Source organism: Crassostrea angulata, chromosome 3 (assembly GCF_025612915.1).
Source record: "Crassostrea angulata isolate pt1a10 chromosome 3, ASM2561291v2, whole genome shotgun sequence".
Lineage (NCBI taxonomy): Eukaryota > Metazoa > Mollusca > Bivalvia > Ostreida > Ostreidae > Magallana > Magallana angulata.
In genome coordinates, this window is record NC_069113.1 from 8,494,031 (window position 1) to 8,521,884 (window position 27,854).

At 33.9% G+C, this 27,854-nt stretch overlaps 2 protein-coding genes across 2 annotated transcripts; one reads left to right on the forward strand and one right to left on the reverse strand.

The window, feature by feature from the left end:
* Positions 1-811: 811 nt before the first annotated feature.
* On the reverse strand, positions 812-4,120 carry LOC128179049 (uncharacterized). The gene is made up of 5 exons (XM_052846534.1): positions 3,976-4,120; positions 3,491-3,716; positions 2,180-2,273; positions 1,687-1,871; positions 812-1,406 (listed from the first exon to the last, which is right to left on the reverse strand). Exons 2-5 carry the CDS (start codon positions 3,707-3,709, stop codon positions 1,257-1,259), a joined length of 648 nt encoding a protein of 215 aa, XP_052702494.1. The 5' UTR covers positions 3,710-3,716; positions 3,976-4,120; the 3' UTR covers positions 812-1,256.
* Positions 4,121-8,879: 4,759 nt separating this feature from the next.
* LOC128179063 (calmodulin-like) lies at positions 8,880-22,807 on the forward strand. Its single transcript, XM_052846558.1, has 5 exons — positions 8,880-9,007; positions 9,755-9,785; positions 10,739-10,882; positions 22,119-22,361; positions 22,653-22,807. Exons 1-5 carry the CDS (start codon positions 9,005-9,007, stop codon positions 22,679-22,681), a joined length of 450 nt encoding a protein of 149 aa, XP_052702518.1. The 5' UTR covers positions 8,880-9,004; the 3' UTR covers positions 22,682-22,807.
* The last annotated feature ends 5,047 nt before the right edge of the window (positions 22,808-27,854 follow it).

Genomic DNA, 27,854 nt, shown 5'->3' on the forward strand with positions numbered 1-27,854 from the left:
ATTGCATACTATGTTTTGCTGGTTTTAATCATTGTCAGGTGTATCTACAGATAGCATTCGTTTCAATCGAGTGGTGTCGGACATTTTAACAATAAAATGCTTTCTTTAATGCAGATATTGGCAACATTGCATAAAAATTGTAATTTTTTTCTGCAATGGTCGCTCTCTTCATAACCCGCATGTATCATTAAAGAAAGCATTTTATTGTTTATATTTACATCTTTCTTTTAAAAATTTACTAAATTGATTGTAAAAAATACAGAGAAATTACTAAATTATTGTTATTTTACACCAGTACGTTAGTTAAAAAGAATAAGCCAATTTGAAATCGTCTTCTATAGGAATTTGAGTCTGATATCAGCATGATTTTCTCGCACAGTCCGTGATTTTTCTTAGGTTGCTAAAGGTTTCAACCAATCGACGAAAGGTGTTTGTAGATTTCAGTCCTATCAGTTTCATAAGAGCTATGAATTACAATGAATTTCCGTAAGAAATACGATCTGGGTCGTCCTTCCGATTTCTTTTCAGAACGGGAGCTACAGACCTGCAGCTACCCCATAGCTCCATATGACATAAGAATTGATCAGGAATGTGGGTTACGGTCCCCGTCCCCGGAAAAAAAGAAAGATTTGTTAAATTTGATGATTTTCCATTATTTTTATTCACTTTCTTTAAATGAATTATTTTAGGTAAGTCTACCATCCATATTTTTAAAAACGATCCAACAAGTCAGACTGCCCTATTGCATTTTGGCCACCAAATTCTCCTGCATATGTAATCAAATGGATATTCACTTAAAAAAACAGCAACGAGATGTTCACACAGTAATTTTATTACACAACTAACATCTGCCATTGTGAATACAGATTTTGACTAAGTCCAACATAAGGTAGTAAGTACAGTACCGCAGATTGGACTTTATATTGTTCTCTTTAATATAACTTCATCGCAGATGAAGGCTCGCTGGCACCAATGTCTCGCCAATATAATTCGATAATTTAGACCTATCTACGCAATTTAAGAAAAATACATGCAAACACAGGAAATAAAACACACAACTCATTGCAGAACTACAACACACAGCAAAGCTGCTTACAAATACTAGTATACATCATGGAACATGATGAGCAGATAGATTTCATACGCTGGACGTAAAAAAGGCACTTAATGAGTTCACGTTATAATGGTCCTATGCTTTATTTTTTGTTGATGGTATGACGTATGATTGAGATTGATGTAGCTTTCTGACTAAATGTTTACAGGTCTTCATTGGACTCGGCTTGAGCCTCTGTCAGTTCGTATTTCTTTTCGATTCCTACAATTCCACAGTCGATGATTTTGACGGTCTTCTTTGGGACGGCTGTACGGCTATCAGTGGGGGTCTCTCCGATTGTTCTCACTACGTCCTGTAAATAAGCATTGGTGCTTTGAAAGAATAGGAATGCTCTCGATAGGACGTTAAATAAATTCAAATCAATCATGTAAAATCAAAGGAGGTTAAGATGGACATTGTAATAATCATATAAAATTTTAAACTTTAAGGATGTTAAGATGAACGTTGTAATTTTATAGCATTTATAAAGACGAGTTAATGAATATTAACAATAGTATATAGCCCAACAATGTGGACTTTAATCAGTAATACATTGATCAAATTCTTTATTTCTGAGATGTGGAAGATCCTACCATTCCCTTGATGACTTTTCCAAACACCACGTGTTTGCCATCCAGCCACCTGGCCTTGTTGAGGAGGATAAAGAACTGGGAGCCGTTAGTGTCGGCGCCGTGGTTAGCCATGGACACGTATCCAGCGGCCTTGTGACTCAGCTCAAAGTTCTCGTCCACGAAGGTGGGGCCATAGATACTCTCTCCTGTACAAAAAGGCATGTATTTTAAAGACATGTTCAATTTATGTGCACAATCTGTCATAGTTTATTGAAAAGTTGTCATTTTTTATTGCCCCAAGGATGATCTTATTTTCTATGCAGTACTGCAGTATATTTCTTCTTTTCATCAATCGTTCAGTTTTTTTATTGATCGTGTTTATGTATCAAGTTTTGCTTTATTTTTTTTTTTTTTTTTTGATTTATTATTGATGAAGCTTACTACTAAATTTATTGCTATATTTTTTGAACATTTCATTAGTCTGCTCATTGTAATATCTGAGCTGAGGACGTACCTCCTGTTCCGTCTCCCACGGTGATGTCACCCATCTGAATGATGAAGTCGGGAACAATTCGGTGGATGATGGATCGTTTGTAGGTCAGAGTTTTCTGTAAAATAAACATTAAGTTATCTGTAAAATAATCACAAATTTATTTTATAAATCCTAGTAATCAGGAGGTTTTAAAAAAATTAACATAGATTTCTGTGAAAATAATTCCAAAGTGTTTTTTTTTGGGGGGGGGGGGGAAATAAACACAATTTTTAATGGAGGACATGCTATGTCCGACACAGGAGGGACTTTAAAATAGTTGAGATAGGGGCTACAGGAACAGCGATGCCTCAATGGTTGGAATTTTTATTTGGGGGGGGGGGGGGGGGGTATCGGTGTACACGTGTCAATGGTCCACGTCCACACATGTCTTTTTTTTTTTTATCTTTCTTTTTGTTTTGTAAGGTAGATTCAGCAGCTGTTGCTTCTTCATTCAATTGGGGTTACTCAAACGCCGCGTCTCAATCGATTTAAAATAATAAATGAGTAAAAAGTCAATAAGAACACTTCACATACGCAGTACAGTTTGTCTTTTTTTAGGAATGTCTTATGATTAAAAAGTTTATTCTTGACACATTAATCTCATTATCTAGTATCTTAATTACAATTCTGAGGTAATCTTTATTTTCATTTTTGAAATATCTGAAAATCATAACTGAACAAACTTAAGGTCATCACTAAGATTTGAAGGTCTGTTTGAATGTTACTTCATTTGCTAAGGTATAGTGCCAGAGTATTCTACTAATTGCTTATTGTTTCTATTAACGAAACGAATCTAAACGTGTAAAAAATTAAATGACAAAGAAACTCTTTATCTCCATGTGCAAATATTTGCATTTAATTTATTTCCAAAATGGTTAATTTGCTTTTTGCAATTGTAATCTTTTGACATTTTTTAATTGATGACTTTTTTTATATTTTAAGGTTGAAATCTTTGCATTTTAGATGATACTAAAAATTAGCATAATTTGAAACCGGCAAAAATATGTATTTACATAGTTCTTTGGAACTAAATTTTCAATGGATTTGTCTTTGTGCTCAAATGAATTTTACAGGTTTTTTTTTTCATTTAGTGGAAATGTTCTGATTTTTAATAAACCTACTTTTAGTATACATGATTCCTATTTGTAACAACATGCTTCAAGAAATACTATTATTTTCTTGCACAAACTTTACCAGTAAAAAGACCACATAGAAAATGAGGAGATATTGCCAAAGGACTCTCTGTAATCTCATTTATGGTAGTACTTTGCTTTGGTAAGAACATTAACTTACTGATCCTCGCTTGTATCCTTTGGCTAGGGACTGGAAGTTCATCGTTGTCATCGGGCACTTGTCTCCGAACATGGCGACGACGAATCGGCCCCTGTAGTCCTCACCGATACCGTCATAGTCTTTGATTTCCACGTCAAACCACGCCTCCTCTGTGACGGTGAAGTTCTTGTGGGCATTGACGGCCGCGACCAGGACGACGAACAGAAGCAGAGCTGCCATAGCGGGCCTGAAACAGGAAGAAGAAATTAATGTGGTAAAAAAAGACGAAATAACACCCCAAAGTTGCTTAGCGTAGTATTCATTGCAATTCTGCATTTTGTTCCAGTGACCTTTGCATTCTTCAAATCATTGCTAATTTAATAATCGTCTTAGAATAATTGGTTCAATAAAATCTTTTTGGTACGTATTAAGATTTGAAATGTATTCATGATTCTGTTAGAAAATTATATAGATTAATTGGACAAAGTGCAAAATCTATGTCTTACCTTTAAGTTGATGATAGTTAATCAAAAGATAGATGTAAGTGGGCGCATCACTGTCTCAATCTGTCTTATAAAGGAATGTAGTCGCCACGAGACAGGGTCCACGAAAACCAATCGACAACCCCCCATCTGTCGCGGAGGGACCATCACCGGGTCGATTTCTTACCGTGTGTACACGTCCCTGTGATAGCGAACAAAAGGAAGGTCTGGACAAGTTATGTGGCACATGGCTAAAGAATCATTTGATATTATTGAAAAATCTATGCTTGACACCGATTTGTATGTCTATTAACCTTTCGTGGTACGTGTACAACACGAGATTATCGGGCGACGCGTGGACAGATTTTGATTCTTGCAACGCTTGTATATTTGGAATAAGATAATTTAATAAGCAAAAGTGAACACGTTTATATACAATGTAATGTACTCGGGCTATTTTATTTTAGACAGTGGCGTCGGAAGCAAATTGAAAGGGGGGGGGGGGGTAAACTTATCCTCAGAAATCTTGACAAGCAAAAAAAAACAACCCTAATTCCCAAATTCATGAAAATCCTAATCAGTGTGTGTGTGTGGGGGGGGGGGGGGGGGGGGGGCTAGTATACCTATGACTCCAACTTCTCAATATTTCCATCTTTTCAATGTAAATTTAGGAACAAGTATCTTTGCTGCGAGAAAAAGTGTGTGTGTGGGGGGGGGGGGGGGGGGGGCTGAACCCTCTATGGTGCTATGTGCCTAATGGTTAGGCCTAACTTTGCAAAAAAGTTGGGGGGGGGGGCTAAGCCCCCACTACCCCCCCCCCCCCGGTTCCGACGCCCATGATAGATTACTTTTGATAACTGTCACGTTGCAATTTTCCAACATGAAAATTGCGATAAATACCAAAATCAAACTAGTCCCAGTAGTTGCAATCGCAGCATTTGGTTTTTTTTAATTAGAAATATTCATTTAAAGGCATTCTGAATCATAAACAAGAAAACCCAGTGTACATCACATAAGTCTTAAAAACTTGTATTCTTTGTTATGCAGATCTTCAGTGGAAGTAGCATGAAGTCCTAAATAGAGAAAAAAAAATTAATCGAATTAGTCTCTATCTATTCAAAGGTTAAAAATTGAGACTTATGGTATGTTGTGTTAAAAGACTCATTGTTGGTGCCGAATAGATTTAAGGGAGGGTTTCAAAAAATAGCACAGGAGACTGTCATAATGTCACATTTAAATTCAGATTTCATTACGGATGCGCGAGTTTTGATAGATTTCTACATTATTTCACTACCTATATATAGTTATTCTAGTCCTGTGATACATACATACAGTAATGTTTTATACACCAACTTCACGGAAGAGACAAAAACGGTTGAATGTTTCAGTATGTAAACAAGTCATTTTACGAAATAAAAATCCAACGTATATTCAAACGTGTCAGTGTTTGTCCTCTGAGCGTACACTGGATGCGGTACTACGTGTCGTTACACGCGGTAGGTTTGATCTGTTACGTTATATATCCAATCGATCAGATTTGTTTATGATCCGCTAGTACCATGTGGTACTTTGATTTGTTATTGGGTTGATTTCACCCAGACCAGCGTAACACATGGCTTACCTGAGTGTAGTCTGATCTATTGAGCTTACACACAATCACCACGTAGCAATCCTTATTACCACGACACGATGCAGTCAATAATTTGTTTTCTTCAAGATTGATATAGATTAGAAATTTTATTTCTAATCTTGAGTATAAGAAACACACAAATAAAAAATTATTACAACATTATGGAAAGAGACGCTATCAATACGGTATTAGGACAAAGTGTATAAGCACGAATATTTATGAGTATAGATAGATAGATTTGTTTATCCATCATACATTTCATCACATCGTGTTGATCCTGAAAAAAAAAATAAAGTAATTCATACGAATATAAGAAAAGTTATTCTTTATCTAATGATTTTCATGCTATAGACAATGTTTGGTTACATGACCTATTTTAAAGTACAGTTGAACTTCGATATCTCGAACACTGATATCTCAAATACAATGGATATGTCGAAGTGATTTCTAAGTCCCAGCTACTTTTAAATTTTTAAGTATTTTACTCTCGATATCTCGAATACTCTGATATCTCGAAGTTTTTAAATAGTCCCAACAAGTTCGAGATAACGGAGTTTGACATGTAATAGTGGGCTATTACAGGTTTTTTTTTATTCTTGAAACAACGTTTTAAAAGTTACTCAATTTTTAGAAATATTCTAATTATTTAAAATTAAGTACTAGTAGCAGCAAGGTGAGAGAAAACATGATGAATAAAACCCATCTCAAATAAGAATTCAAGGAGAAATCTAAAGATGAATAAATTTCTACAAATCAAAAAACTTCAACGGGATGAGAGAGAGAGAGAGAAGAGAGAGAGAGAGAGAGAGAGAGAGAGAGAGAGAGAGAGAGAGAGAAGGGGGTAAGGGCAGCACGTGGTAGAAGTGTTGCGGCGTCTTAACAGATGCGATAAAATCGTGAAAAATAGGTTTAAAGTGACAAAATTGTGTGCTTTGAGATATCCACCCATTTCAAATCAGCTCTGAAAAATTAAATGCAATATGATAATTACTTCTGAAGATAATATATATATTTTTTAGAGCGTGAGGTGAGGATATTCGCCGCACGCTAGCGTCATTTCTGGATCATTGGCTTCACAATTAAGTCCTTTAGTACCAGGTTGGCTACGATGCTTTATTTACTTTTTTTAAACATTTTTTTTTCATTGAGTAATTAGAACCATTTTAAGAAGAGCTTAGACTTTGGGTAGTTGTGTCAAACAGAAATGTGGCGTATGCATGTCTATTTCATTGCTGACCACTCACCCATGGCTCTTTGAAATCAACAAGATTTGTCTGGCTTATCAGCAAAGACTACGCAATCGGTGCATATTTTGCTCGAAATCGCGTCATTTTCAACTTGTTTTGAAGCACGAATTAGATAGCCACGTCATACTCAAAGTCCAAGGTCTTGTTAAAATGGTTCTACTCTTTTACGGTAGATTGAGTTATATATTGGTTTAGTTCATATGCGATCGGTTTTATCGATAGCTCTTCAAAAAGCCATGGACGTAGCCTTGTAATAAAGCTGATGTCATAAGAACCTAGCTTTTATTTTCCTTCAGATATGTCTTCTGACTATCTAATTTATCTATTAAAATGGCATATATTTTTATGAAATATTGGAACCACATTATGGGTACCCTGTTTGCTCTCACTTTCAGGTTAATTTATCTATTCCATAGCATTTTCAAGTGATTTCTATCCATTGAATCAAAAACTGCATCGTATCACTATTCACATGACCGGTCTTTTTATTACTTGATCTAGAGACAAACGACACCGCGCAGTTATCCGAAACGATCGGTAGCGTTAACTAATTTTTTAAAACAGTTAGAAAAAGTTAATGTTATATATCTGTTTCAAAATATTGTGCTGTTTGGAGGTTTTTCAAATTTTGAAGCATGAAATTTATTCTGAAATAAAAAACTTAAAACAGACGTAAATTCATGATGCGGCGATGCCAGGTATATATCGTGTTATATTTACATCCAACAAGTATTATTCCTTCTATTTCTTACGGAAACTTATAGCTAATTCATAGCTCTATAGAAACAGCCAGACTGAAATCTACACGCCCCGTTTATCGGTTGGTCGAAATCTACAGCGGCTGAAACTGACAAGATAATGACAGGACAGATATTGACACGCCCTGTTTATCGATTGGTCCAAACCTACAACGATCTAGGATAAATCACGGACTGCACGAAATAATCATGACGATGTCAGAATCAAAGTCTCACAGGAGATGATTTGGCTGTTTCTTTTAGCTAACGTACTTACGTACATTAGCAGTAATTTATTAAATTTTACTTACTTTTCATAACCCATTTATCAATTACCTAAAAGAAAGATGTCAATATAAACAATGAAATGCTTTCTTTGATGATTCATTCGGGTTATGAAGGTAGCGATCATTGCAGAAAAAAATAACATAACCCGCTAACGCGATTTTTAATACTCTTCACTTATTCATAAAATATCTTTGAATCATATTCCTAACATTTTAAGAGCAATTTAATACGATTATTACTACTACACGTTATACATTTTATGTAAAAACACGCATTGAAAATGTGCTAGGGAGGTCCTAGGAATAGCCGCATTGATCTCTTAAAAATAAACATTTGAGGCAATACACATTGTTTTGACTGGAACTAACACGTGAAATTGACATTGTTTTAAAACTTTTGAAGTTGTACTTTCATGATCACTGCGAAACAAATAGGAATTTCTGATCTGATAATTTAATGATGACGTTTGGTATATTGGAGGATAATGTCCGCGGCATCTCTTTGATCTCGGCAATAACTAGTAGAATTACAATTAAATTCATTTCATGCTGCTAGAAGCCATTTCAATTCAGAATACCAACAGATTTTATCCACACAGTCTATATTGTTTCCTAAATTTTTGACAAATCGGAGGTTCACCATCGTAAAATCAGCACCTAGGTGTCGAATATCATATTTTGACAGGTACTTATCTATTTTTAGTAATAGGTACTTTCCGTTCAAACACGGGTGTTGGCAACATAATGGGAAAAGGCTCTACACCTGTTTTAAAGAAAGTGGGCGCTTAAGTATACGTGTTTCGAAACACTACTTCATACCAGTTTTTTTGTTTATAAAGAAAAGGAGACACGACTTCAAAACATTTTTCAAAATTTTTTGTGAACAATTGGCTGATCGGCATACCTACATGTATGTATATGTATGAACAGGTGTATTACGCTCTCTCTAACCGCGTATTTAATTAAACCCTGAATATCCTTTTGAACGATGGCTGTAAACCTCCACGGGTAACAATTTTCATAAACTGGTTCTCCAAACAGAGGACCGAAAAAGGTAATAAATATTTCAAGAAAGTAAGTGTGGGTGGGGTGCCTTTAAATTGTGTTCAAGTTGAATTTGATGCTCAGAGAAGAAAATCGGAGAAGAACACAATGGTAAGCCGAACTTTCAAATAGTATTTTTAGCAAAGGTTAATCAAATTAGGAAACTGGGTTAGGTAATTAAATTTTAATGATGACACTGATATTGAATACCGTGTAAATTGATATGTACTTTTGAATGATAATTAAAAGTATGTCTGCCGGTTAAACAAAGTTTTTTTTTTAAATCTATTCGGGAACATCAAACCAATATGTCTGAAGTTATGAAATTCAAGATTTGGAATGATTATATACACACCATTGAATTTATATCAGAAACAATTATATGCTTAGTAAAAGACATATTGACAGGCATGTATATTTTTTTTCTCCAAATTCATGTTCTTTAAAGCAGACAAAAACAGCACATACCTGTATTAAAAAAAATGTTATTTCGCCATATAATCAGTAACAATTTTGATATATTAATTAATTTATAATTTTCACAATTTGTCTGAGAAAAGATTTTATAAATTGATAAAATAAAGGTGGAACATTTATAAAATTATCATTATTGACTTTGTATGTCTATGTTTACAATGGAATCGAGAATGAATCAGAAAATGTTTGCAGAAATCATAAACTACTGATAACGATTTCCAATCCAAATAAAAGAGGGTATCGAGGCTTATGTTTATGGCACATGTTGACCTTTTGCTTTCAGAAAACAACTACCAAAAATTAATCACCATTTTCTTCCATATTTCAGACTTTAATGTTTAGGGACACAAGTTGCATTTATCCATATTTTTTTCTTTTTAGGCCGATTCTTTATCAGAAGAACAGATTTCAGGTACTGAATTTTAATTGCCAAGACCAGTTGCATTATAGTCTGTCCCAAGTTATTGCTTCCATCACTTTTTGATGATTTTTAATAAAAATACACATACCTGTGAAAAAAATACAGTTGGAATCGATGGAAGGGAATATATCCAAGATATCTTCATTGAACAATTATCATTTTTCACTCATAAAAGTTCACAGGAATAAAAACAAATTTCTTACGGAGAATTATAATGGGAAATGTTTACATCTTTTCTCCATTCGTAAGTACTCGGGGTACCTCGCGCAATTTTTCAACGTTATCATCCGGGCTTATTAATGGCTGATGAAATGCAAAATCCTCGTATATTTTTTATTTTGGGATGTGTATTGAAACCTGAAGCGGTACAGGGGGCGTTTCAAAACAGATATTCTGGACATTTTTCATATTAGTGGATGAACGTAGTTTGAGCACAAAGATATTTTTGATTATCGAAATATCAAGCAAAAAGTGGTGGAAGCAAAAACTCGGGCAGATTATAGAATTTTTAAAAGGCATTGTATATATGCAATGGAACTAACTTAAGGACACTTTATTGACATTCTGATGTATATATGGAATATAAAACCATGTACACACGCGCGAAACTTGTGTTTCCCTCATGTTGCTGTACAACATCTTCTTAGCGGAGGGGATCAGAATCCCTTGACTTCGGAAGATGGCTGTACAACTGTACACAGTTTTTGCTGAGACCTTATACAGTAAAATTCTTCCAAACACGCAGTTCAAAATAGCCGTGTGTCATTGTGCACATGATCACAACACATTGTCCAACTCTCCTTTACAATTATTGTTTTCTTTTTTTGTTGTAACATCCCCTGTATCATTGTATTCATTTCGAATTTCGAGATGTGCCATCATGTATCACAATACCTTGTCAAATATTATTTTGCAATCATGCTTTTATGTACTCCTTTGTTTAGAGTTCCGGGAGGCGTTCAGTTTGTTTGATAAGGATGGCGATGGTACCATCACCACTAAGGAACTAGGCACCGTGATGAGGTCTCTGGGTCAGAACCCGACAGAGACGGAGCTCCAGGACATGATAAACGAGGTGGACGCGGACGGTAAGTCATCTCTTCCCTTATATCTGCCACCCCCTCCCCACTTTTCGCACAAAAGCAACCGCGATGTTCTAGGCCAAGGACCCCGGTGTTGGGGAAACTGTCCAATTCCTTATTAAGTCCTCTACCCCTCCCCTTCATCACCACCCTGTCCTAGTAAAAACCCTTCCCCCTCCCATCCATTACAAAGGCAACTGTGCTATTCATGGGCAAGTAATCAGTTTATTAGAAAACTGTTACATTCCTGGGTAGGCCACATCCTTCATCCATCCTCATCCTCTGTCTCAAGAAAATTGTTCCATTCCTTGGTACTTCACCTTTTACACCCTCAGGCACCTAGCATCGTTTTAGAAGGGGGGGGGGGGGGCAGACTCATCCAAAAAATCTTAACAAGTAAAAAAAGGTTATTTTACATAATCCTGAAAATCCGTTGGGGGGGGGGGGTCCTAATCCGTGGAGGGGAGCAAGTATACATTTAACTTCAATTTCACTGTTATCTTATCAATTCAATCTTTTACATGGTCCCATAAAAGTTGGGGGGGGGGGCAACTCCTTGTTAAATAATTTTTTTGTATGTAAATTTAAGAAAAATCAGCGGGTGGCCAGCCCCCCCCCCCCCTCGATAGTACATACCTGACCCTACCCACTTCCGTGTCTTCTATTCCTAGTATATCACGTCTACCGTCGTCTATTAATGGTTTCGTAAACTGTTAGAGGACACTACACCATTCCTCGAACAGTTCCCATTCTGTAAAATTAAAACAAAATACTGTTAGCTCTAGACTTTAGATCCTATTTCAAAAATTGCCTTTCCTTTTTATTATTAGCTTTAGTCGTTCACTATATTGGTAGATCTGCCAAAAAATGTAGAACAAATGTACTCACCCATTTAAGCAAAATATCGGTCAATAACTGATCTTTGATACCTCAAACTGTGTTTGTACGAGTTCTTTGTTCAGATATATGCGTCTTTTAAAAACACCTTTGATGAATATTTTTTTTAAATATTTAAAGATTAGAGAAGAAGAGTTTAAATGATGTATAGGAACCTATATCATGAAGGACATTTACTCACGTGACAAACATTTAACCAGATAGGAATGAAACTCCACCCTTTCTAAAAGTATCTTCCAAATAACTATGTCAATAATTGATTTAATGTTAATGGCCTTTTGATGTTTTATTAAAGGTTTCTAAACACTGTACACAATAACCAAGTCTTGCTTTAGAATATAATAATGGAAATATTACAAGTGATAAAACGTTTTGGAGAATAAAATATCATGATAAAAAAGGACAACGGGACATTGCTACCAGTTAAAGGTAGATATTAAGGGCAATGGCTTCTAAAATCCTTTTTTGAATCTTGGAAACATATTGCATTGTAGCTCATTTACATTTAAGTTTTTGTGCATTTTAAGTTCATCTAGCTCATTTTCAGCTTAGGGTACGTGTTATTTAAGCTCACCTAAAATATCAAGACAAAAAGTATTGATACATAAAAAAGCATACATGTTAAGTTTTAAATTACTTATTACTGGAATTTATGGCAAATAATACCTCCATTGATTTTTTCTATTTCACAACTGATGGAAGATCACTCCTTGTAACTACCGGTGTCGTATAGTGTCTTTCCCCCCTAGCCATCTTTCCCCCGGGAAAATGGCTATAAAGCAGTCCCCCCCCCCCCCCGAAAAAATGGTATGGTATGGTATTGTATGATATCGGACATTTACGAAATAGATTCATCGACACGCCGTATCGTTGACATTTACATAACCAAGCTTTAAGACTACAATAATGCTATTAATTTCACTACACTCTGCTTAGTTAGAATAATCCAACTGTGTCTCGAGACAGGCCTTCACATCACAGGCTGCCACAGTTAAGATGCCTCCGAAACGATTTTGGAGAAAATTAATGAGGCTGCATTGAAAATAAGTCAAATTTCCATCTAAAGATTTAATTAATTTTAATGAAGAATTCAACACTCTTTCACCATCGTTTTTTACTCGCTTACACACCATGTTGACATTCGGAACTCTCGGGATATTTCATATTAAATGCACTGAGAGTTATCTCCCGTATTCCTTTGATGAACAGAATGTAAGACAAATTTTCAATGAAAATTTACTCGTACTTGTAATATCGTTTCTGAGTTTATCCACGCAAATGTGATATTTTGGAAATATAAACCAGAGACATAAAAAATGTTATTTAAGTCTTTGCATAAACTAAAGGGCCTCCCGTGATTTAGCGTGAATGTAATGCGCATGTGCAAGATTGTAAAATCCAAAAAAATCCACATAATTTCCGGATTTTTCAAAGGAATTTTTGTTGATTATTAATTGGCGTGGCTTGATTGAGAAAAAATAAAAACAAATTGGTAATCTTCAAGTACCAATGATGTTTAAAATATATAAAACAAAAGACAGTACTCTTCCAATTTCTCGGTATTACAGCCCAAAAATTCGAGTCTATTATTTTATTATAGTAGTATAGATATATTTTTGCAATTAAGATTTTCTTAATTGTGTACCATATTATTTCTTCGAAACGAACAATGAAACAAATAATTAGAAATAAAAACTTACACTTTTTTTAATGAGCTGACGTTTTTTTTAAGATATTAACTTCTTCTTCTAATCAATTGGCAAGTAATATTAAAAAGTCGTATATCAATATATGCTTTTGCACTTTTGATGGTTATTTTTTTCGGTTGCTACTTTTATGAATAAAAATTTGTGAGTGTGTATTTTTAAATGATGTTTTTACTTCTAAATGACCGTCAAAATATAATGATGTGGTCATCTCTAGTTTTTGAGATATGGGGCCCTAAAATACACTATTCATTAGAATTGGATTTCAAACAACGGGCTCGGAAACATCAAGGGTCCCTACCCTGGGGGCTAAAATTTTCAGGGTCATCTACTAGTGGTATACCACTACCACTGTGAAAATATGGTTTAGTGGTCATCTCTAGAATTTGAGATTCGGGCCCACACTAATAGAACACTATTCAATCATTATAATGGGGTTTTAAACATCGAGCCAAGAAACATCGAGGGTCACTACCCTGAGAAAATATGGTGATGTGGTCATCTCTAGTTTATGAGATATGGGACCCTAAAGAATATGCACTTTATTCATAATAACTGGATTTTAAACATCGGGCTCTAAAACATCGGAAACAAAATTTTCCTAGAACAGAGGTTTAGTCTATATAAAATTTGCGCAAACAGAGAGACGGACTGATGGATTTATTAAAAATTTCTCAAAACAGTTTTCACTTACAAATTTCGAACACAGATTTATGCATAATTATGTGTATGTTTTGTAAAACGAAGTACTTTTTTTCAATTAAATTACCTACTATAAAGTAATAAATAGGCAAAAGGAAACTTAAGCTGTACAGATGAATGTAGATATATGCAACCTAGGAGTGAAGAAACATTGATTTTAATCCTTACTGGGTTTCCATAGATAATTTTTATAAAATCTGAACCAAAAAACGTGAGGGAGAAACCCTACTATGGGGGAAAAGCTACTATATAGTAGTTTTCCCCAGGGGGAAAAGGCTACTATATAGTAGGTTTTCCGTGGGGAAAAGCTACTATGGGGAAAAACTGCTATACAACAACGGTACTTAATTAAGGTAGTCCTATACTCGGCACTAAATGGGCTCAATCATTAAAAGCTTAGCTTTAAATGATAAATACACATTCTAGCAATACATATACAAAAGAAAATATGCATGTTTACATGCTAGTTTGTTTGTTATCACCTCTCAGACGGGTGTACCCCCTTGCGAAAATTATTGACAATTATGAAATTTGCCGGACGTCCGTTTTTCCTAAAAATAATTACCAATTTTGGAAAAATTAGAACTGAGCATACAAAATAGAGTATAATTATTTATTTAAGCCATATCTCATCAATAATTTTGCGCAAATTTTTGTAAGTAAGTACGCTTTATGGACATGATGTATCAAAATAGAATACAAAAAATGCAATGCTAGTATCGCGTTTGGTAATTTTTTTTACTATTTTATGGACTCAAACTTAAATTCATGGTGTTTATTCTATAGATTGACATCTTAGAAAAAAGATTTGGTGAAATAAATTATATGTTGACGGATTACTTTTCACGCTATAAGCTCTAAACCAAGTAGACCCTGACGAAAAAATCCGTAAAAATCACATTTTGCTACAGTTTTCTGCCTAGATCTGTCAACAATGTTAGATATCATTTAAACATTAATTGATTGACGATTGATTAAATTCGAAATAGCTTCTGTCTTAATTTCAACCGGTTTTAGTAAAAGAAAAATCAAAGTACTGAAAGTACTGTTAGACGGTGGCGTCGTTTGAAAGTGGCATATTACACGTAACAATGAGTGATGTATGATCATTATTTTTGTCGAAAACCGCGGTCAGTATCGCATACATGCACTAATACTTAACGCTTACTCGCACAACTGGTCGTGAGTTTCCTACATGGATAATTCTGTGGAAATCGTAGCTGTGATCTCAATCTACACTTTACAAATGCTGTGTCTCTTGGTCGTCATCTTTTAGGGAAAACCCAAAGATTTATCACAGTAGTCTTTGTCGTATAGAAGTTTGTATCTATATTTTGTATCAATATGTTGGTATCTATATCAGTTGACATTAAAACCCCGTTTGAATGACTCAATAAATATGTGGGTTGCCACCACATATTGAATGAATATTAAATCAAATCCAAGGAGATTTCATCACAGTTCGCCCAAATATTTGATTTTTTGAAGAAGGGGAATTTTGGTTTTTTCTCTTTTGACCTTTGGGTTGATCCCGCAAATGGGAACAACTTTTGAAAAGTGTGGATTGGACTATTGTGCTTTAAATATACATGTATTGTAGATTTCTCAAGTAACGAGAACAAATAAAGCTTTGGCATGATAAAATACTTATTTTTACTAACTATTTGGGCATACGTATAGCATGTTAATTGTCCCTCTCGACAGCATTTTCCCTCAATTTCTTCACGGGGAAAAAGTTGCAGTCTTGTGGACCATCACATTTGATTTTTTCCTCATAGTCAGTTAATACATTTAGGTGTAAAGAAAACGGAATGGGTTTACAAAGAACCTGTTTGATAAAATTCGTATTGCTTTTGGAATGCACGTCATCATGAAACAGAAGAGTAAATCAATATTTTATCTTCGACTTTAGTGGATTATTTCCATTTGCTCACAGCGAAAGTGAATGAAAATTTTAAAAAATAGCATACAACATTCAGTCGCGGCAGTTTCATTAATCAACGTTTTAAACATTTGTTCTATTGTATTTGGCAATAGATTTTTTCAAATCATTTGAATGAATTCGGGAAAGTCACATGATATATTTTATCGCTTCTCAGTACACTTTAACACACATAAATTACTTGCTACATTAAACTTTTCTAGTAAACTTACAATAAATATTGATTAATTATACAAAATAAGTTTTTAAAAACACCAAACAAACAAAATTCAAGTTAAACGCACGTTTTTCTGACCGTACAGCTGTGTATATAAAGAAGATGGGGGAATAAGATATTTGATATGGTATTATACAAGTTTACAAAATGGTAATTTCTAACTATATTCAGTTTGAAATATTTCAAAAAGATAAGAAAAAAATAATAAATCTTTAAGTTTTGGTGGTAACGAACCCACAACCTAAAAACCCAAGTTCTATAAAGTTTCCTTATGGCTGGTGCTCTAACCACTGAGCCATTTCATTCACAACAAAGTGTGTTGTTGAAATGCTATATGAGACTATGACCAAGAATTTACGGACTTGTATTATATTTCTAGAACGTTCAATTGTTGAGCTACAAAATGACATTTTTGAACTGTAGTGGGTCATTTCTCCACATTTTAGTTAAGAAAAATCGGTTTAAAATCCATTAAACCACATTTAGACTGAAAAAAAAAATATTGAGCTCAGACCAACTCTATGAAAGAAAATGCATTAAAGTTATAAAAATTACACTATTAGGAGGTTTTGACACTCATACGCCAGTTTAAATCAATAAATTGCAAGTATTTAAAATATTTAAAGATCACAACCCGATGTTACCTTAAATATTCATTGTTTTTATTTTTTTTTTAAAAGTATCAGATTTAATGATATTTCAATTTTGCCGTATCTAACCATTCCTCATATGGGCATTTTACACGCCTTATTCACCCATTCTCTTTAATGTTATTCTTTGCATGTACTATAGACAATAGATCTAGGGTTCGCAAATCCCGGCAATATTTTCGGGAAGCTATAGTTCTGTAGCTCAGCAGAATTCTACAGTCATCTATGCAGCACATTTTTTTGCCTTTATTTATCGCAATTATAGCATGGATGTACATACGCTACGGCTGATGTAGCATTGCGTTCAGTGATGACACTTTCTAACCGGTGTGTATTTCAATTGCGAGTCTCAACAAACTGGCGCATTTATCTAGGCCCGCCTATTTGTAAATGCATGTTGACAAAATGATGCTAACACTTGGAAACAAATGTCGAAGAAAGTTCATAATAGAGTTGTACTCGCGAGTTATAAAAATTATTTGAGAACAAACGGGGTGATGTTTACGTACAAATGTAAATAATTTTATCTGTTAGTGAAAAAATGCCCCCAAACCAAAGGAAAGATTCTCTAATACATTTAGCAGGGACGGGCGCATATGAATTAAAGCCACTATTTGTACTTCGCTCATCGAATTGCGTTATTCAGTTCATTGTAAAAAAAAAAAATCGACAGAAACTGTTTAGTTAACAAAATTATTATATCTTACATTAACCGTTCACAATGCACCAGAAATGTATATGGAATATCGCATGTTTTTTCTCACAAAAAAGCTAGCGTTTGCTGCAAATTAGAGATACACGAGCTGACACGCCGTGAAATCCATAAGACGCATATGTAAAAAAAAAATCTGAACTAAAAATATTTGAAAAATCGTAAAATGTAGTTTATATACATTTAAAATGGCGACTCGATTTGCACGTGAATTTTACAATCCGACGTCGATTAGCGTGTTTGAGAGAAAGTCAGCAGCAAGTAAAGCGTCAACATCGGCGGTAAATATTGTCTGATGAATATCGAGGTGCCTGTAATAAAATTAATGTTTCTACAGACTGAATGAGGTACAAAATAAGGTACATTGTAAATCACAGGTCAGTCGAAAATTAACATATTTTTGTATCGTAAATTTAAAGTTTGTTGTGTGTTTGAAAACACATGCACACTTGTAGAAGAAACTGTGCCATTGATCGGTTGAAGTTCAATATAATGTAATTTATGTAATATTCATTGTCAGTATCTGTTGTGAATTCTTTGGAATAAGCTACAACAACAAAATTATACTGCTCAACAAAACTAATGCGTTAATAATGGCTAAATTTGTCGATGAAGCATAATTGCTGAAATATGAAATGGCAAACCAGTTTAAATAGTGTGTTTCTGACAAATATTTATATCATAAAAATAAACAAGAAGCAATTATTGTGACCATTTGTGACCAATTATCGCAGTGATATAGTTTATGCAGTCCTGATACAGAGTTGCTGGTGCTTAAATTATTAATACCGCTAAACAGACAGGGTAAGTAACGGAAAACACAATTTCATACATTATTTAAATGTATGTACAAAATAATTAGCAGCTATAATGCTTAAAATATCTGATAAGATAAAAATTAGTTCTCATACTGAAATCGACACGCAGATAAAACATTGTCTGTATAACACTGCATACATGTACCTAACAGAGTTATCGTTCGTTATCCGCTAGGGTCCCCGTGAGAAATACTCTTCCGGTCAGGACCGTAGCAATAGACCGTGGCTATTTATAGCCACCGTCTAATAAAATTTCGAGGGGGGGGGGGGGCATCAAAACAAAGAAGATATAAGCATACCTGAGATCCTGGTTAATCAGAAACTTCGTTTTTCATTTTACTTTAACAGAATCGAATTTCTCAACATTAACCATTTCTATCTCTCATAGAATACATATATTACCGTTCTAATTGCTTATTATTGCCATTGTTTACAACAGCGATGTAGAGCAAAATCAATATCGGGTATCTAAAACGCTTTGTGAAAGTGGAACCAACATTGTAAAATCCGTATTATGACGTAGTGCGATACTCGGACTACTTTACTTAAGGTAGCTCGCGGGTTTACCTGCTTGTGAGAAAACCTGCCTTGAAAATTCGTCTACGTGATCCATAGGTTTCAGAATTTTATTTCTAAAATTTATTTGAGATTCGTCTGCGCGGTAATAATGTCACCGTGTATCAAATACAGTGTCATTGATAAAACCAAGCAACGCCATTTCAATGAAATATATAGTAAAATGCACATCTTAGTCGAGAAACGCATTACAAAACTATGCTCCAAACTTTTAAACGATTCAGACGAAATTAATTATACTCAACACAATAACAGAGGACATAATTATGAATTAATTCATAAAAAATAATCAGTATGTGTTCTCGGCCAATTTTTGGCAAAAAAACTTCAAAGATTTGAAAAATTTCTCAAAACCTTATATTTTCATTACGACGTTAGCCAAACGTCATCATTTCTTTACGTCTGAGAACCCAAAGATATGCATTTATTGACAAGTCTAGCTGATAAACACATTTTAGAACATACAAATACTAATTATACATTATTGCGAATGTTATCAAATGCACAAATGCAATTAATGTAAGGCTGTAAAGATACAGAAAATTGCAATTTTTGTTTTTATGAATCCCAGAGTCAATCAATGCCAAAAAAAATGCAAGGCAACTACTGACATAATAAGTTTGTAATCGTACAAAATAATTAGCTCAAGCCAAAAGAATTTAAAAAATGTGATTGATTGTTAAAAATACGGAAGTAATAATTGTAAAAAAGCGAAGTTATTGCATTCGGTTCAATTAGTTCACTTGTCTCTTTTAAAACATTATTTTAAATGGAAGAGTTCCAACGCACACTCATACTTTATAGAACAAAATGTGACAATGTATGTGACATCTTTAAATTTTCAGCACTTGATAATTATAAATGTTTGTATAAACAGTAATAAACTGCATTTAAACTTTTTGAAATATTTCCTTTTATGCATCCAAATATCTCATTTGTCATTTAATAAAAAAATGTAGGCCTATGAGTTTACTATGACGGTCAACTCTTTGCGTCGATTCCTATTGTGACGTCAGCAAACCCGCGAGCTACGTTAAGGATGACGTTTACTCAGAATGAAAAAAAATTCCACTGATGATAATGAAAAACCAACTATTGTGTGTTATAGACCTTACATGGTAGTGTTATTCTTCACTTTCAAAAAAGTAGGTCAATGACCTACTTTTTGAGTTAATGACCATTGAATATTTTTGGGAAATTCAAGAAAAATCCATAAAAATTTTACACTATAATTCAGATTTTTTAATTGTGAAAATAATACAAATTGCTTAACTCTTTAACAAATGAAATACAGTTTATGAATGGTATAGCTGCAGGACTGTAGCTCCCGGTCTGAAAAATTCGGATGGACGACCTGGGAGCTACAGTGCCTCCCATAGTAAAAAACTGCAATTTACGGCGCACAAAAAAATGCGCTAGGTTTTGACTGATTAATCTCATCTACGATCACATTCTGTACAAATATTTAATCCCAAAAAATTCCTCGGACATTTTACTACAGATATTGTCACTTCACTTGCCTCTGATATTCTTTTAAACACCATCCCCAGCCCTGTCAATTAAAGTGGTGCATGTTTGTTTACATTTAAAAATGGCGACTCTCGATCTCGACGTAAATTAACATACTTCATTTTCCGAGGTCGGTTATCATGTTTAAGAGAAGGTCTGAGGCAAGTAAAGTGATGATATCAGTACTAAATTTGCTGAAGAATTTTATGGTTCTAATCATTTTTACAGAATTTGTGTGAAAATAAGGTTAATAAGTCCAAACTTAGCGCATTTTTTTGTGCGCCGTAAATTGCAGTTTTTTACTATGGGAGGCACTGTAGCTCCCAGGTCGTCCATCCGAATTTTTTCAGACCGGGAGCTACAGTCCTGCAGCTATGAATGGTAGAGACATTAAATAGATACAAAGCATTCAGTTTTCATTCACAATTTTTATAGATATTCTAGTCCGAATTTCCTCTATCAGTTTTCAAATTACTACCCATTTTTGATTCAATATAACAAAAAACTGAATGATGATAATGCTAAAACATTTACGGTATTAAACTAAGTATATTGACCTTTCTCTGCTGGTATAAAATTTATATGAGGTCAATGATCAAAATTTTGAGATATGTTGTCTTTTATCATTTTGAAGCATTTTTCAATATTTATGTAGTGTGTGCCATACGATTATCTAAACGAAAACGCAAGATAAAACCAACAGAAAATATGCAAAATTATGTTGACTAACAAATAAAATCTTAACTTTAAATATCATAGTACTACCAAAAATATTTCAGTTAAAATCTGAAAAATTTAGACAGAATTTCCTCTGTTTTGCTGAGAGTCACACTTTGTCAGAGGCTAATTCCATAATTTAGTAAAAATATCGATTGTTATATTGATAATAATTCATTTCATAAATACTTTTTGTATTTAAAACAAATTTTACTCATGAAATTGAACTTTTTAACAATCCGGATTTGAGAACTCAAAGCCTGAGTAAACAACATCCTTAAGACACCCTTGAATCAGTATTATAAAGGTTCCTTACAACCACACGGTGGCGTATTTAGTATGGTGGTATTAAAATTATCTGACAGCGTTGATGGGCAGATTTTTTTTATGTGATGTCTCAATTTGTGTTTAAATATGTTTTCATATATTTAAACCTTTTGTATTTATTTGATATAATAAATGAGAGTAAACACAAAAAGCAGAATGATATTGGAAAACAGAGAAAATTGAACTGATGTGATATTGTTACAGCTACTGTTTCGATTAAATTTCATCTTTTTTTTGCAAAAATTAACAACTTTCGTATATTTTCTTTAATATCAATATCTATATTAAAGCACGTGTGTTTACTTTTAAGAATAAAAAATAACATAAGAATCTTAACTTCTCAACACGTCTTGTTAACTCAAAATGTGAGTAATCCTCACCTTCAAAAGAATAATTGTATAATAGTTTAGGCTATAAAATGGAAATTATAATTATTAAACTATCTACCGTAAAAAAACTATTGTTGCAGGAAATGGAACAATTGATTTTCCTGAATTCTTAACCATGATGTCAAAGAAGATGAAAGATTCAGACAGCGACGAGGAAATTCGGGAAGCTTTCCGGGTGTTCGATAAAGATGGAAACGGTTTCATCAGTGCCGCTGAATTACGTCACGTGATGACAAATCTCGGAGAAAAACTCACCGACGAGGAAGTGGACGAAATGATACGAGAGGCGGACATAGACGGCGACGGACAAGTCAACTATGAAGGTGAGATACATGTATATTTTAATAGTCGTAAGAGGTAGAAAACTCACCGCTTTTGTCGATGAAAATTTCTGTCACAAGCATGACTAATCTTGTAAGTGAGGACTTTTAAGATATCAAAGATCGTAAACTGCATTCATAGATTTGTACATGTATATCTCTGTTATAATGGTAGGGGAAAGCTACAGTCATTAGCGATATAACCATATGGACTGAATTCAGAGATAACAGCAGAGCAAAGATAATATATTCATTCCATATCTAAACTGATGACAAATTATTTTTTTTTTTCAGAGTTTGTGAAAATGATGACCTCAAAGTGACAAAAAACAAACCCTTTTGTTATCAATAAATAAATTTTGTATACTTCCGCGGTGTTTATATCTTTCGGTATATATTGGAAATATTTTTATATTATCTTTTATTTAATAAAAGGAGGAACATATTAAGACGAGTTGGATACTCTCAATTCTGTCCCAGTCCAAAGTGTGCTAACGGTAAAATGCTAATGTCAAATATACATATGTGATTCCATGCACGTTTAACAAATTTCAAGCCAAAAAAAGATAAGATATATTGTTGGATCAATGGAACCTCCCTTCGTAAAACCTCAAAATATTATTCAAATATTTTTTTCATCGATGAATAATTTATTACATGTAGATAAAACAAATGTAAAATCAGTTCAGTTGCCACGAAGCCCATGTCAATAGTCCTGTATCATTGTACCCACTTTTATCCTTATCAATTTAACGTACATTCATATTAATTAAGTATAGTGTGTAGTATTTAATCCGTCAAATCGATAAGTGTGGTCTATGGGGAGTAGAAGAGATAGACACATATCTTTCAAAGCAATTTCATACGCTATTATAAGAGTCTATTAGTACACTACTGATGTTGTCGTAATGTTATGATTTATCATTGTGGGACGCGGATAGAGTAAACGTCCAAGAGGATTGGAAATTAGTTTAAAGGTCAAAGGTCGTCCGTCGACGACGTGGATATGTCAATAAAGAGGTTATGGTATTTATTTACCTCTTTGTTTCGAGCTCCATTGGACCGAGAAAAAACTTCCGGATATCCAGGATTTCGAGATATAGAAACTCAAATATAGAAAGGACTTTCAGCTCTCTTCGAAATTATGGTATTTAAGATACCAAGGTTCAATATTAACGTTCTATTTTGATTTTTTTTTTAAAGACAATTTTGTTTAAATCATTTGCCTGATTTGTTTCTTCTTGAAAAATCTTGTTTTACGCTTAAACAGTTTATGCATATTTTGACCATCTTTTCCTAAAGCTGTATTTTTTTTTTTTTTACCTTTCTTGGATTTTTTTCTCTGGATATCTTCTGCACGTACTGTAATCTCTATTAGCGTAAGATTGCAATTTCAACAAATAAGTAAATAAACACATATACCTCCCTTATGGAAGATTCACGGTTGAAGCATTTGCGGAAAGGTCTTTGCAAAACAGAATTGAAAACTTGAAAATAGTGGACGATTGATTAGGTATGGGACTGTACTAAATTTTAGAATAATTTAAGAATAATGTCCACCTTGGAAAGCGGATAAAATTTATGCACCCAGTACGTGAAGCTTCTCATCAGCTGTTTATATGTGAAATAAAGTAATAACAAATGACAAATGATTATTTTAATCCTCCTCTGGCATCAATCAAAATTTCCACATTAAAGCATTTCTTGACATTTCTGGAGCAAATAAGCCACCTGAAATAAAATACGTCAAAATGACATTTAGAATGGCTATAATTTCTGTGATGAATAAACTCATGATGGAATAGAATACTGAAAAAATGTCAGACGGAACAAAACAGTTTTAATATCTTGCAATTTGCTCGCAGTCATTTTTTCACTTTGCATGTTCTATAAATGATGTTGCTTGGTTACAACTTCCTTGTAAAAGATATTTCACCGTGCGAAGAAACAGTTTTACCTTTTGTGACAGAGTAACAGCGAGTGCAAAATGTAATTAAAAAGTACCACATCATATTACACCAGACATGAATTCAATACTTCTATACTATAAATTTGTTTTATATCAATGTATTTTGAACACAGGCAAGATACTGTATTATTTACGGGCAAAAGATTTTTATTTTTTGCCAATAATCAGACATTTTCCGTTGGTGCATTGGAAATGTTGCTGAGCAACATGCGATCGTTATAAAGGCGTTAATGTTTCTTGAAGCTCGTGACCTGTTTGCGTCAAGATAATATTTGTTAAAACGATATTGACAGCAAGTAGGGCTTTCTACATGTTGGAATATCGTTTCATTCCTGATGTTGTAATTAGTCTCGTTCAACCAGACGCTCGGCTGTCTTCGTAAATCTCCGACGAGCAGAGATTTACGGAGACAGCCGAACGTCTGGTTGAACGAGACTAATGTTGTAATTAGTTGCTCAGCGAAATTGCATCTCCGGAGGGTTTTTCGTCATGACTGCATAAGCATTATCTTTTTAAGAGTTATCTAACGAGCTAATTATAGAGCATAAGAAATACATTTATATCCAGTAGATGCTTTTCGCTGTATACCATGTAAACAATGTTAAAGACTAGTGTTAATATGTATTTATATAAATATGTGAAACATTAATCCCATCAACGTAATCAGTGTGATTAAAAACAAGTTGTGAGGATGGACCAACAACACAATAGTGGCGAACTCATCACAATTTCGTCAGTAGTTGCTGCTGATTAATTTTCATTCATACACTCACCCACAACCTGTAACGTGATTAATTTGAATTGTGTTACTGATTCTATCGATCACGGAGATTAATCCACGATTACTGGAAGCAACGTAAACAAATAAATCCCAATAAGTATGTCTGTCAGCTGCCTATTTACATCGTTCTTATAAAGTTCTTTGTCTCCTGGGTGACATTCGACATTTTGTTGGCAAACAATTCATCATACATCTTACGTCAAACCAACAAAGCAAAAAATACTATAAGAATAAAAAAATAAAAACTTGAGAAACGTATGAATCGGAACGTAACTTAACCAAAACTACAAATATAAATATAAGAAATTAAAATAAACGAAAACAATCAAAATGATTAAAGCACCGGGCGTTTATTTACACAGTTATAGTAAGTAATAAACGCATATAAAATGTGACATGCATCTGATAAGTTTCGAGGACTGTTGTAAATTGAAGGATTCAAATATCAAAGTTGCTGTAAAAATTGATGTAAAAAATCCAAAGATAATAAAGGATTGTAATGCGTTGCTTTGTAACACAATATCACATAATTCGATTTCACATGCAACAGGCGCTTTGGGACAAATTGAATAATTATGTTTAAAAAGTGGATTTATTAAACGAAAATTTAATGCGTTTGGTTTAAAGAAAAGTTCATAAATGATTTTTCATAAAAAAAATTCTATTTGTATAGGGTAAGATAACAATTTTCGGCATTTAGCGTTCTTAAAATATATTTATAGACATTATAATGGAATTCATGCACAAATAAAATAAAATCTTATATATGATAATAATAAAATCTTAGTTCATCGGCAATATAAGTCGGATATACAGAAATACAGATACATACTTGCTATTTATAATACTTTCAAAATGTCATGCGAAATAAAAAAAAAATGGCTAAGAATAACTAAAAATTGCAATCACATTACAATAGATCTACTGGCATTGTAATCAACGTTTTTCGATAATAACAAAGATAAGTAAGCATTACAAATAATACAACAATCTGATCATGACTGTAAACTTGTTGTAATGTTTTATTTGACTTGATCCACAAAACATGATATGTACCATATTTTTTTAGAAGTCTCTAAAACAGATCTACATCCCTATCCAAGTCCAGTTTCGTCGTCAAAAAGTTACTGAATTTCCTTTGCACAGAACGACGTCGCTTTTGAATGTCATCCTCAATACATTCCCTCATAGACTGGGGTATCGGCATTCTCTCGGGATTACACAGAGCCCCCCGGCGCAGGAAGTAGCGCGAAATCTGCGCTTGTTCGTGATAAACCTCCTCATCATGAGCACTTACGGGAGTCGAACCTCCCACCGACCGTCTTCGTTTTGTGGTCTGCACTGCTGCGCTCTCCGTGTTGGCAGCCTGTTTACTTTGATCAGTTGATTTGCCATCGCTAATTGCACTTATTTCTACACTGGAATCCTCGCGGACGATGTTCACGAAATCGCCCTCGCACACTGAACACAGAATTTTCCTTTTAGAGCGGGGCTCCTCCGAGTTGGTCGTCGTACATCCATTATTAGAAGCGACTTTTCCCAAGCCATTGTTTGTTTCCATGTACGCCTCGAGGATAGCAGAATGACAGGATCCGAAGACGGAGATATTTTACCGTCGAAATCACTAAATACGCGCGTGTCAACGAAATCAATATATCATACGACAGAACGAGGGAGAAATAGTGACAAAGAGGATTTCCCCAGTTTATGATGACTATATGCCAAGAAATAATCCTACAGGAACATCGAACACTCTTATCCACTGTAATACCGAAACTCGAAAAACAGGTCGGTCAAATTAATTCGATAAACATTTGGCTGATTACTCCGGAGGGGAAAATGAAGGAATCGATCGGTTCGGATACGGCTCAACCAACGATTTTAACCCAGATATTTACATTTCCTGTGTCCCAGGGCCTTCATCATTTCCTATACGTAATATACATTCTGTATATAAAAAGAACAATTGATCCCTGACACTCAAACTATAATTTTTGCACATGAATGCGCACTTACAACCATTGACTGCATTCGCATACTCATTTAGGCTGAGGAAGCTAGCTAAGTCGGGTGTGGTTAATTTTATAGTTTTTTCCTCTAATTAACATGACGTAAAGGCTTTATCTCTTTATATACTACGAAGTTTGAAAGAAAAAAAAAGAACTGTATTAAATATATTTTAATCTGAAATTCTTAAAATACCCGTATATTTGCGTTTCCAAACTTCACATTAGGCTAAAAGTTTAATTTGATATGCATAACATATTTCAAATATAATATTCAAGGATCCAATCATATTTAAGATTCGAAGATTCATTAGTAGTTTTTTGTTTGGTTCTAGTATGAATATGTTTATGTCCATACCTCTAGGAAAAATATCAAATACAATTAACTTTCAACTTTCATGGTTTTGTAAAATTCACACCTTATCCTCTAAAAAGTCATTCATATAAGTCAAATTTTTTAATTATTTATGATTATCAGTAGTCGACTTTTAATTACGGAACGTCTTAGCTCTTGTACTTTAACAAAAATGAAAATATTTGAAATTATATCGGTATTCTGTAATCAAAGAAATTACAGCGAATTACAGAATACCGGTAGAGTTTTCAATAGCTTGTTGGATTGCTCAATAGGGTATTCAATTTGGTCAGCAAGGTATCACATCAGGTTTAAATTTAGGTCCTGTGGTTACCCAAGTGTAGATTGTTATTTTGCACTCAACCAATTCATTTGGCACAAAGAA

Bases quoted from the DNA above. Each gene is read 5' to 3' on its own strand.
- LOC128179049 (XM_052846534.1), bottom strand. From the start codon at position 3,709: ATGGCAGCTCTGCTTCTGTTCGTCGTCCTGGTCGCGGCCGTCAATGCC. The intron at 2,274-3,490 runs GTAAGTTAATGT...TTTATTTTACAG, and splicing joins AAGGATACAAGCGAGGATCA to AAAACTCTGACCTACAAACG. The intron at 1,407-1,686 runs GTAGGATCTTCC...GCTTATTTACAG, and splicing joins GAAAAGTCATCAAGGGAATG to GACGTAGTGAGAACAATCGG.
- LOC128179063 (XM_052846558.1), top strand. The intron at 10,883-22,118 runs GTAAGTCATCTC...CTATTGTTGCAG, and splicing joins AAACGAGGTGGACGCGGACG to GAAATGGAACAATTGATTTT. The intron at 22,362-22,652 runs GTGAGATACATG...TTTTTTTTTCAG, and splicing joins CGGACAAGTCAACTATGAAG to AGTTTGTGAAAATGATGACC.